The 12,199-nt window shown below is 49.8% G+C and overlaps 1 protein-coding gene across 1 annotated transcript; it reads right to left on the bottom strand.

Moving 5' to 3' along the window:
* Positions 1-530: 530 nt before the first annotated feature.
* LOC142988122 (F-actin-capping protein subunit alpha-2) lies at positions 531-11,448 on the bottom strand. Its single transcript, XM_076137165.1, has 10 exons — positions 11,359-11,448; positions 4,874-4,937; positions 4,151-4,202; positions 3,957-4,020; positions 2,996-3,202; positions 2,601-2,680; positions 2,384-2,462; positions 2,162-2,233; positions 1,803-1,865; positions 531-1,619 (listed from the first exon to the last, which is right to left on the bottom strand). The coding sequence occupies exons 1-10, from the start codon at positions 11,395-11,397 to the stop codon at positions 1,479-1,481; spliced, it is 861 nt and encodes a 286-aa protein (XP_075993280.1). The 5' UTR covers positions 11,398-11,448; the 3' UTR covers positions 531-1,478.
* Between the last annotated feature and the right edge of the window lie 751 nt (positions 11,449-12,199).

Below are 12,199 nucleotides of genomic sequence, written 5' to 3'. Positions count from 1 at the left end.
GTGTGCAGCAGTGACTCCATGTTGTGTTGAAGCACAGCTGACGTGTGTCCAGGAGGTTTGTCTGTGATGTCAGAGTTGGCAGCTCGTCAGCAGTGCTCAGATGTTTTGGTTCAAAGAGTCAGAGCCACGCTGATGTAAACAGATCAATAATAGATCTGCACTCTGAAAAAACATGAAGCCTGAGGTGTGTGAGTGGAGGAGGCCTGAGCCGTCTGACACCTGGAATAACCTTTTTACCTTCACACGTCTGTTACCTGAAGCTCTGACTGAAGGTGAAGACGATAACAGACACATAACATCCAAGATAACTGACACCATCTCAATGAAGTTCAATCATCACTAAACTAAACTACACTTGGATCCAAATGTATTGTGATGAACATTCTAATTGGTTTCTAAGGGACGGTGTCCTGTTGTTGTTGCTTCCTGTTCCCACAGTAAAAGCCTGCAGAGAGACGGAGGAGGAAGAAGAAAGTACGAGTCAGGCAGTAAATACTGAATTACAGTTAATCTCATGGAAATAAATCACCAAACTGACAGACAGGATGTTCATACAGGTATATATTACAGTGTGCCGTGTTATAATACAGTCAGGTTCTGTTTTTAATAAAAATAAGCACTGGAGGGGGAAGTGAGACATTATTTCATTTGATTGTAAATGGGACATGATGCACATTACGCAGCGGTTAGTGACTCGTTAATTAAGCTGGTTAAGTTTCCGCAGCGCCGAGTGGGATTCGGACGATGTCAAAGGTCAAAAAGGGGGGGGGGGTTTAGCCGAGGGAGCGTTGGGAGCTTTGCCGTCTCACGTACGGGACAAAGCCAGGGACGTACCAGAACGCAGGAAGCAGAGACCGAGGTGACGGTGGTGGAGAGCGCTTGGGCCAAAGATACCAGGCAATTATTTTTGTGTTGGCTGTGCGGGACAGTAACCGTGTGGGACAGTAACCGTGTGGGACAGTAACCGTGTGGGACAGTAACCGTGTGGGACTGTAACCGTGTGGAGGAGGAGGAGGAGGGATTCATCCTTTTGAGCATCAATCTAGTTTCTTAGGTGAGTGTTTGTTTCACCATCATTGCAAATTCAGCTGTTTTGTTTCCCAGCAGGTCAAACTAAAGGTGTGGTCTCACCCGCACAATGCTGGAGCGTAGGAGGAGGGGGCGTCGACCCCCCCCCCCCGGCTCCAATGTGTTAAACCTTCCCAAATATGATCATGATTATAAGTGTCACTATATGTTGAATACACAGAGGAGGAGTTATTATAAAAACATCAATGAGAGACGTCTGCAGTGTCCACATGACATCCTGCTGTGAGACCCGACCTTTCTTTGTCCCTGCTGCTCTAATGTTTTTGTACAAAGACGATACAACTATCCAGTCATGCAACGTTGTTTTGGGGGGGGGGGGGGCGTGGGGGGTGAGGGGGCGGGGCTGGAGAGGGGAGAGGGAGGTGTCTGTTATGTTCTCCTTTTTGTTTTTAAGGGTTCTGCATCTCCTTCCCGATCTTGTAGCTCAGGAGCTTGTTCCAATCGATCTTGGTGCGCGTCACAGGAAGCTGGCGGCGTAAGGCTTTGAAGGTCGTGTCCGACATCGTCTGGTAATTTTCGTTGATGGCCGTCTGGAGGAATAGACAGAGAGAGAGAGACAGACACAGAGAGAGAGAGAGAGACAGACACAGAGAGAGAGAGACAGACAGACAGAGAGAGAGAGAGAGAGGGGGAATATTGTAATTTCAAGTGTATATGTGTGTGTGTGTGTGTGTCTGTGAGTGTGTGTGTGTTTCTTTCCCTTCCTCACACACCTGATAGTCGTTCTCTGCAGCCTCCATGATCTTGACAAAGTCCTTTGCAGTTGAAGCCTCGTTCTGTAAAGGACAGGAGACAGCAGACGGGTCAACGAGGGGACAGACAGACAGGCAGACAGGCTGAGTGGAGGAAGACAGCAACAACAACAACAACAACAAGCGAGCAAATGAATGTAAAGGGAATCATCAGCTGCACAAAGGCAGCACTGTCAACAACAGCTGAGTCTGTTAGTGACAGCTGAGTGAAGGAAGAGGAGGAGGAGGAGGAGGACTGCAGACAGGAACATGGAGACACACTTCATATAGAGAGTTAGATCCTGTGTGTGTGTGTGTGTGTGTGTGTGTGTGAGACTCACAGAGATGGACATGGACTCCTGGACCTCTTTGTGGCTCACCAGCTGAACGTTGCCGTCTTCATAGTAATGAACCTGGAAGGATTGAGTTTGTGTTTCAGGTTCAGTGTGTACATGATGAAGATCAGATGATGAAGATGTGCGGGTGAAGAGGAACCTGACTAACCACAGCAGAAACCACGGGGGGGAGAGAGAGAGAGAGAGCAGCTTTACATGAACACACACCTGGATCTTCATGATGCCTGCCACCTGAGTGGTGGAGGGGGAGACGGTGAACTTCCATTCTGACCTCCAGCGTCCATTCCTGTGCAGAAGAGGAGGAGGGTGAGGAAGAGGAGGAGGAAGAGGAGCACAGGGATGAAGTCTCACACACACACACACACACAGTCCAGTAAAGACAATTGTTGCCTTCTTTAGGAGACAGAGCAGGTCACAAACCTACCAGAAGTTCTTTGGTTGAAACTGATGGCACTCGATGCAAACGATGATGGTTTGATGTCCATCGATGGTTTTACCGTAAATCTGAAGGGAGAAGAACATCAGTACAAAACCATCCAGTGTGTGTGTGTGTGTGTGTGTGTGTACCTGTGTGTGTATGTGTGTGTGTGTGTGTGTACCTGTGTGTGTGTGTGTGTGTGTGTGTGTGTGTGTGTGTGTGTGTGTGTGTGTGTGTGTACCTGTGTGTACCTGTGTGTGTGTGTGTGTGTGTACCTGTGTGTGTGTACGTGTGTGTGTGTGTACCTGTGTGTGTGTGTGTGTGTGTGTGTGTGTGTGTGTGTGTGTGTGTGTGTGTGTGTGTGTGTACCTGTGTGTGTGTGTGTGTGTGTGTGAACGTACGGTGCAGACTCCGTTGGGGTAGTGCTCCTTCACGTAGGCCCTGACAGCAGAGTCCACGGCGCCCCTCCAGCCCTCCAGGGATCCGTCCACGTCGTGGGGCCGCGGGTCGCTGGCCTCCTTCCTCAGGTGGTCAAACTTGAAGGAGATCTTGTTCTTGGGGTCCAGGACCCGGCCGTTGCCGAGGTCACCATGCTCTGTGATTAAGACCTGGGGGGGGGAGACGGACACGGGAGAGGAGAAGGAACAGATGAGAGGAGGAGAGAGAAATGAATGAAGGGAGAGGAGGAGTGGAGCTCAGCTGTGGGTCTGAGGCCTCGGCCCTCTGCCTGTCTGCCTGTCTGCCTGTCTGCCTGTCTGCCTGTCTGCCTGCATGCCTGCTGGGGGAATTTACACCCGCTAACCAACCACGCAGGGACATGATGACATCTCTACACAAGACGCTGCAATCATTACTTAAGCCAGCACATTAATTCAGCCTCATAATGAGGAGCAGCAGGAAGTCCCAGCAGGCAGCAGGTGCAGTGGGGTTCAGGGCCAAACACAGGGACCGGGCTCAGACTGAGACGTCATCGCTCTCCTGCTCTTCCCCTGTTACTGGCTTGTTGTTCTGCTGTGGAAAGGTTGAGGGTTCCATTCCTCTCTTATATAAACATGCAGCACATGCAGAAGAGAAGAAGACATACGTGTGCTCCTTCCTCACACTAACACACTGGTGTTCTCTCTCTGTGTGTGTGTGTGTGGGCTGATGGGGCTGAAGTTACGCTGTCATGTTCAATATTCATCCCTGATCCTTATATCCTGTCTCTGTGTCATCTTATAACCCTGGACTTCCACTTCCTCCTGATCTACATACAAACACTGTCACCTCTGCTCTAACTGAGCTCAGACCACACTAAAGCCTCCTCAGCCTCAGCCTCCTCAGCCTCAGCCTCCTCCTTAAGGCCTCCTGGTTCAGACTCACCTGCTCTTCATAGCCCTCGATCTTCACAGGAGTGAACTGGTCCAGGTTGTACTGAGCAAACGCACTGCAAACACAGAGCAGAGGCAGAGGGTCACAGAGGGTCTACAGAGCGTCTGGACAGCTCTACAGGCTGCAGAGAGGATGAAGATCATATATGTGATGTCATACAGGTGTCAGAGACTCTAGAGACTCACTGAGCTGCTCCTTCCCTGAGGAGATTATCATTGTTGAGCAGCAATCGCACATCTGAGGAGAAACAGGAGAGGAACGTGAGACAGGCAGACAGACAGGCAGACAGGCAGGCAGGCAGGCAGGCAGACAGACACACAGACAGGCAGACCTTTGTCTAACACAACCTGTCAGTCATTAGTGATGTTTGCTTTAATTTGATCACGTTGCCATGACGCCCCAGGCGGCCCGCCTGACACAGGAGGATGTGTGTGAGCGTCTGCAGTGTCACCTGAAGGGGGCGGGGCCAACCTTCAGACCGTCTCTGTCTGTCAGGGACGGCCTGAGTGGTGGGGCGACCACACTGTGGTTGAGTCACTCTGGCTGTGGTTCATCCTCTACTTCCTCTACTTCCTGTGCTGTTGAAGCGACGCGTCCAAACTCCAGCTTCAACTAAACACTCCCCGACTTTATTTACAACACAAACCGTCCATCACATCGATCTGCCTCACCTTCTTTTTAACCCTTAAACTATAACTACAGATCCTCTGTCAATCCCCTTCCTGTACCAGCTGACTCCTTCATGACTCCGCCCCCTGCTGACACACACACACACACACACACACACACACACACACACACACACACACACACACACACACACACACACACACACACACACACACACACACACACACACACACACACACACACACACACACACACACACACACACACACGGCGCTCACCGTTAAAAACCTCGTTGAACTCTCCAGGGGGGGCGTGGATGACGAAGTTGGCGGCTATGCGTACCTGCAGAGAGGAAGCACACACAGACTTAGGCAGGAGAAGAAGCCAACGGGCCGACTGGTGTGAAGGCGGCGGCCTCGTGTGTGTGTGTGTGTCTTTGTAATGTCAACACATCAATTGTATAAGCAGGGGGAGCTGAGCCCTGTGTGACTTTAAGGGGACTGAAGGGTTAATCTTTGTAACCTCCTTCTATCTCAGACACCAAAGTGACTTTTAGATGGTGAGCCCTAACGCATGGCGAGCTACATTCAGGTTCAGCTACAGTCAAATGTCCCAGCATGCATGTGGCCTACTGCCCCTCTACGCCCCCAGAGCTCTGCCTCTGGGCTCAGCCTGTCAGACTCAGCCAGCTGAGCCTGAGGTGGAGATGCCAGACGTCCCTGTGTCTTCACTCAGCAGCCGTTTGTCCTCTTCCGCACTTCGCTTCAACTGCTGCACCACAACACTTCCTGTTTGCAGGTCACATGTCAAAGTGACAGCCAGATGAAGACCTCCCTCCCCCACATGGTTCACCACCATATAAGGACATAAAAATGTGCTTCTCTCTCTCTCTCTCTCTCTCTCTCTCTCTCTCTCTCTCTCTCTCTCTCTCTCTCTCTCTCTCTCTCTCTCTCTCTCTCTCTCTCTCTCTCTCTCTCTCTCTCTCTCTCTCTCTCTCTCTCTCTCTCTCTCTCTCTCTCTCTCTCTCTCTCTCTCTCTCTCTCTCTCTCTCTCTCTCTCTCTCTCATCAGTGAAGGTGTTCAGGTCTTCTGTGTGTGTGTGTGTGTGTGTGTGTGTGTGTATCCCCCGGGCCCTTATTAGTGATGTGTGTATACAAGCGCTCTGGCACTTACACAGAGCTGCAGATTGATTCTGGCTAATGAGCGCCGCTGAAAGAAAGAAGGCTCTCAGGGAGGAGCGTGCCTGTGTGCCTGTGTGTGTGTGTGTGTGTGTGTGTGTGTGTGTGTGTGTGTGCCTGTGTGTGTGTGCCTGTGTGTGTGTGTGTGTGCGGGTGTGTGTGTGCCTGCGTGTGTGTGTGTGCCTATGTGCCGGTGTGCGGGTGTGTGCGTGTGTGATGTTGAGATAAAATGTTATGTTCATCTGCTTAATCCTCTGTCATGAGATCGTGACCCATTTCTGTAGCATGATCTGTGTGTGCGCACTGAGCGTACACACAGATGTGGAGCAACATGAGCTACGTATGTACGGACGCCCCATGTCCACGTTTAGGCTCAGCCAGGTCAAAGGTAAAGCTACCTGTCGTTCTCATCTATGTGGAGCAATGGAAATGCATCTGGATTGATCTGAATGACCTCATAATCTGAGAGAGAGACAGAGAGAGACAGAGAGAGAGAGAGAGAGAGAGAGAGAGAGAGAGAGAGAGAGAGAGAGAGAGAGAGAGAGAGAGATGAAGGTGGGATGAGGGGGGCGGAGTTAGACTCAGGTCTGTTTCAGGGTGCAGGAGGAGAAAGGAGAAAGGAGATGAGGAGAGTGGAGTGAGATGAAGCGTGATGTTTCATTAGAGGCTGTGTTCCTCCTGTCTGGGCCTCCGTCCAAACTCCTCCCTCCTTTATAAGCCAGAGCCGCATTAAGACGTTTACGTCCCAACTGGGTCCCTAACTGTGCATCCTGTAAGATGAAGGAACGTTCATAGAGACAAAATCCCCCAAATGTGTGTGTGTGTGTTGGGGAAAACAAAGCAGAACTTCTGGTTCCAGTGTGAGTGGAGGAGGACGCTCTGGAGCTGGGAGCGCCCCCCCCCCCCCACACACACACACACACACACACAGTGTGGGGATCCTGGTCTTTGTGCTCTCAGAGCCCAGACACCAGCTGGTCCCTCTTTCTCCACTGTACATTCTTCATGGTATGACCTCATCCGCCCCCCTGCCCGACCCACAGGACCACCTTCCAGGGAAACACACCGATGCTGAAACCACACAAACCCCAGAATCTCCTTATCCAACCAATCCAGATCCAGGACTTGAACAATAACAACACAGCAAACCCAGCAGGGAGCAGAGGCGTGAGGCAGGAGGAGGGAGGAGGGAGGAGGTCCTCTGTCCCGCGGGCGCTTTAAGCTGCATCATTTCCCTGAGTTTGATCCTCTCCCCTGGCAAGCCTCCATTCTAATATCCTGGATAGAGAAAGCAGCAGTGCCTCTGTGGAGACGCTTCAGGGGAGGAAGACGTGCCAGGTTTAGAGGAACACGCCTCAGATGCTGCTGACTGGGGGGGGCGGGGGAACTGGGTTGTGGGTGCAATAATAAATGAATATGGAGTGTGTGGCATGACAGTGGAGGGAGGAGGAAGAGGAGGGCTTCACTGAGCCATGGGCTGACGACAAACGCTCCTCTAAGAGTCTAAACCAGACAGCGGCCGTGGCTGAAGATGAAAGCACAGATATAAAGACTAAAGAGAGCAGGAGGTCTGAGCTCTTCTACTGGAATCTAAATGTGTTTTAGCTGAGCACAGATCCACCTCTGACACAGCAGCAGGCACGTTCAGACAGAACCCTGCTGCCTCTGTGCATTCTTCACCTGTGCTGCTATCAGTACCATGACATCACCTCCTCAGGCCCAGTCAGATGAGGCTTAATCAGGATTCCCCAGGTGATAAAAGGCGTCTGGAGAAGGAGAAGGAGCATGGAGCAGAGCCTCAGATCAGATCAGACGCTGTGATCTGTGCTCTAAATGTGCCATGTGCTGAGTTTGTTCATATACTGGAACTACAGGACTCCTCTAAGTAAATGGAAGCCGATCTGGCTCTCATCCTAATCTCCTTAAGTAGGATCAAAGCCCGTAATGTCTAGACGGGCTTTATCACACACTCCAGATTCAGGGATTTAATGAGTTCCATCTAGGAGGAGGACAGACAGGATGTTTGGTTGGTTCTCATCCAGAGTGAGAAGGTTTGACTTGATAATCAGGCTCAGATTTGGGCTAAGTGACCACCAGACAAGTGTCATAAAGGCCAGGAGTCTGCCTGAGTGACAGGATGTCAGGTCTGTGGAGCTCCCAGGTGTGGACAGAGTGTGTGCTCCTGAACAAAGACAGGAGGCTCATTTGCCTAAACAGGCTCATGCATAGAGAGACCTGGAGGCTGAGGTGTGTCTCTTTGTTCTGTTGTGTAATTTGATTGTGTAGCGTGCTGCAGCAGGTGCTCGGCTTCCTGAACCGTCTCTACTCAAAGCATCCCGTTACCTCCTTCAGTCCCTCACTAAGGTCCTGGTGAACAGCTTCCTCAATCACCACAACAATGACATCATCTCCCCACCGTTAGAACCAGACAGTGACACTCTAACGCACAACGACGCCACCTGTTGGCCCACAGCAGAGCCAGAGTACCTGTGAGCCCCTCAGTGTGAGAGTCAGCTACATGTTGCGGTACAGAGAGAACCACATGAACCTTCTGATGGAACAACCTCTACCTGTGGAGCCGACCTGATGGAGACCTCCTGCTGTTTGCTGCTCCCGATTCTGCAGCCAAATCATGTTGTGGTTGAAGAGCCATTCTCCCTGTGCGACACTAAACACACACTCACAACTCACACTCCTATCTTCATGTCTCTGTCTTATGTTTCAGATCTATTTCTTCTTTTATTGACAAAGGATCAGGAGTTTTTGTTTGTTACTTTATCTATAGTTAATCTCAGCTATATGACATCATCTCTAGTGGGTAAGAGGTATAGATAAACAGCAACCCTGTGTCAAAGTGATGAAGATCATCCTGAGCCTGCCTGTCCCATAATCATGAATATTAATCACAGAGCCTCAGCAGACACCGTGTCAGGGTTGCATGTGGAGAGATCAGTGTAAGAGCCTGCTTCCCCTCTCATGAGATCAGGCCTCATGTGTGTGTGCTCTACACCGTCACATTACAGAAGCTCTGCACACCGCACACACACCCTGACAGGCCTCACATCTTCAGAGGGAAACCTGGGGTTGAGCACCGTGCACCACCATCACTTCAGGCTGTGGGTGCTGTTGGTTTCCTTCAAATTGGAAGCTTCCGGTTCCTCACTTGGTGAAGGAGTCTCACATACAAACTCACACAGACAGACAGCTTCCTGCGACACAAATGTGTGCTTTCAATGCTGCATGTTGGACGTTAACAGGCCCAGTTCTTCTTACAACATAGAAGAAACAAAGATAATAACAATGATGATGCTCTCTCTCTCTCTCTCTCTCACACACACACACACACACACACACACACACACACACACACACACACACACACACACACACACACACACACACACACACACACACACACACACACACACACACACACACACACACACACACACACACACACACACACACACACACACACACACACACACACCTCCCTGTGTGTCCTCTAGTGGGAAACCCCAGCGTCTGAATGCTGCAATATTGATCTCTCTCTCTCTCCTGGTCACTGGCAGGTCACCAAACAACATCCAGGGTTTATTTTTAATCCACAAATTAGACTTGGCCCATGAAAGAGTCATTCCCACCCACAAGAGAAGTTTGGAATCTAGCAGAGATGTGAAGGGAGGAGTAAGAGGAGATGGTTGACAGGTCTATGCTAATGCACGAGAGAGAGAGAGGGAGAGAGACAGAGAGGGAGTGAGACAGAGAGAGAGAGAGCACGAGAGAGACAGACAGACAGACTTCAATGTACAGAAAGCAGCTGCAATGTTTTCCTTGTGCATTGTGTAAACAGATGCTCTTCTTCTCTCTACAGTAAGAAGACAAGGATGTGATGAGATTCCAAACCCAGCTTCAGGTCATAAATACGCTCCAGACCAGAACATTAAAACTAACACATCCCAAGGTCACACACACACAGGGCCTTTAACGACACAGCTGAGGATGAAGCAGCCACACCCTGAGCTGCCACAGGTCTGAAGGTTCTGACTCAGCCTGAAGGGAACAGGGCCCGGTTCTGCGTCTGACCCCTGCTTACATGACAAACCAACCAACCAGAGAATTCACAACTAAGACCCAAGACCAATGATGTGAGGTCAACAAGCCGGGGAGGAATTTCTCTGAGACACAACAGGAGATACTCAACCAGAACACAGACGGTCTGGAAACAAGGATCACCTTCATCCTCAGCAAATACACTGACTATATATCAGTCAACATGTTGTTTATTAAATCCATTAAGTATTCAGAAGCACACAGACGTCCCTGAGTCTCATGGAGACGGACAGAAAAGGAACTGTGTTCAAAAGTAGAAGTCCCCATATTACACCGGCAGCAAACAAAGACTTCTTCTTCTCTTATCTGTCCATGTTTCCATGCATGGATCAGGCTATGTGATGTAAACACTGATAGGAGGCTTCACCAGGGCCCAAAGCCTGAAGCCAACTTCCTCAAGTGGTTGGTTACTTCTGCCCAAAACAGAGAAGCTCAAACTGTCAAAGCCCCACCTTTATCACTTAGTAGCTCTGCTGTGTGTGTGTGTGTGTGTGTGTGTGTGTGTGTGTGTGTGTGTGTGTGTGTGTGTGTGCACATCTCTATGAACATTGTGCCTGAAGAGGAAACTAACTAACTAAAGTCATATCTGCAGAGAGGAAGTACTAAGTTACATAATGAAGCAGACACGGAGGCCCAGACAGACTCAGCACTCAGTTACCCGGTCAATACATGTCATCTTTTTAAAAAAACATGGAAGTACACACAAACACTGATTACAAAACGTGACTGAACCCGGAGGTTTGCTTAAAGTCCATGTTACACCCCAGTGTGACCAACAATGTTCGGCCAGACAAAGCTTGTAAATCTATATTATAATCTATAGGATCAACAGGAGTATCATAGTGGTGCCGTTTGATCACAGCCGCTTCTTCTTCTTCTTCTTCAGTCAAACTGTCTGATATTAGACGAGTTAGCAGCTAGCTAGCTTAGGAGGTTGTTGACATCGGACACGAGTTACACTTCTACACACACAGCGGCATGGTAACTCATAAGCGGCTGAGTCTGAGCGGTTAGACGGACAAATCTGCGACAGAAAGTGGAGCAAAGCGTCGGGTAACGCGTCGGGTACAGGGCGTGTTAGAGAGCCAGTTAGCACGCTGCGGCTAAGCTAAGCTAAAGGAACGAGCTAACGGACTCTGGAGGGTGTTAACTTCTTCTCCCGGTCTTCCTCGGACGCCACGGGGGGATGACAGATCCGCTGCCCCGGGGGGCTGCGGGTGCGACGCTCAGGTGAATCCACATTGTGTCCTATTTTGAGTCCAGACCGTACAAGGAGCCTCCGCTTGAGACCCGCAAACGAGCGGAAGTTGAGCTAAAAATAATAGGAGCGGCGGCGCTGCGGCCTGGATTCCCCCGCGGCTGATAGCTCGACCCCCGCACAGACGCGCAGACAGACGCGGTGAGATGCAGCTGCAACTCAAACTCCATGTTTCTCCTCTGGGCTTCAATCTGACGGTAAATTCGGCGTCGTACCTTTTCCTCGTCGGATAGCTGCTCCTCATGATCCGCCATCTTTTCTTCCGGCACCACCAGCTTGTCAGAGCCCCGTGACGTCACTGGATGGGTGGATCCCAGCTCGCGCATGAATCTCACTGAGACACAACGCTTCTGTCTTCATCTTCATCATCGTCATCTTCATCATCATTATTATCATCTTTATCTTCATCATCTTTATCTTCATCATCTTTATCTTCATCATCATCATCTTCATCTTCATCATCATCATCATCATTATCATCATCTTTATCTTCATCATCATTATTATCATCTTTATCTTCATCTCCATCTTCAGCTTCATCTTCATCATCATCATTATCATCATCTTTATCTTCATCATCCTCTTCATCATCATCATCATCATCTTCTTCTTCTGAGCGATGGTGGCAGCTCTTTAAGTAAACATTGTTTAGTGTAACTTATGATACCATGACGTTATTTGTCCATAAAACTTCCAGCTTATTAAATTCCAAACCTTATAAGTGACCTGTGTATGCTCTCCCTCTGCTGCTCTGGTTCCTCTGGTTCCTCTGGAGGTCGGAGGTCGTGTTGTGTGGAGCTCATCCTGAGTGAACACAGGCTCAGGAAGGTAGAGGCCAACTGGCTCCTCCTCTTGACCCCTGACCTTGGCCTGGTGAAGGTGAAGAGGAGCTCATCATGTCTGTCACTGTGCGTCTTCTTGCAGACAGCCACACACACACACACACACACACACACACACAGGAGAAACAAGTGATGAGATGAGATGATTATAAAGTGCAGCAGTGGGATGAATGAAGGATCTAAAGTCTCTCAGCCTGTAAACACTGGAGTGAAG

Source organism: Genypterus blacodes, unplaced genomic scaffold, assembly GCF_046128005.1.
Source record: "Genypterus blacodes isolate CSIRO-AG114 ecotype Tasmania unplaced genomic scaffold, CSIRO-AGI_Gbla_v1 ptg000296l_1, whole genome shotgun sequence".
Classification (NCBI taxonomy): domain Eukaryota; kingdom Metazoa; phylum Chordata; class Actinopteri; order Ophidiiformes; family Ophidiidae; genus Genypterus; species Genypterus blacodes.
This window is presented reverse-complemented; position numbering and strand designations above follow the sequence as displayed.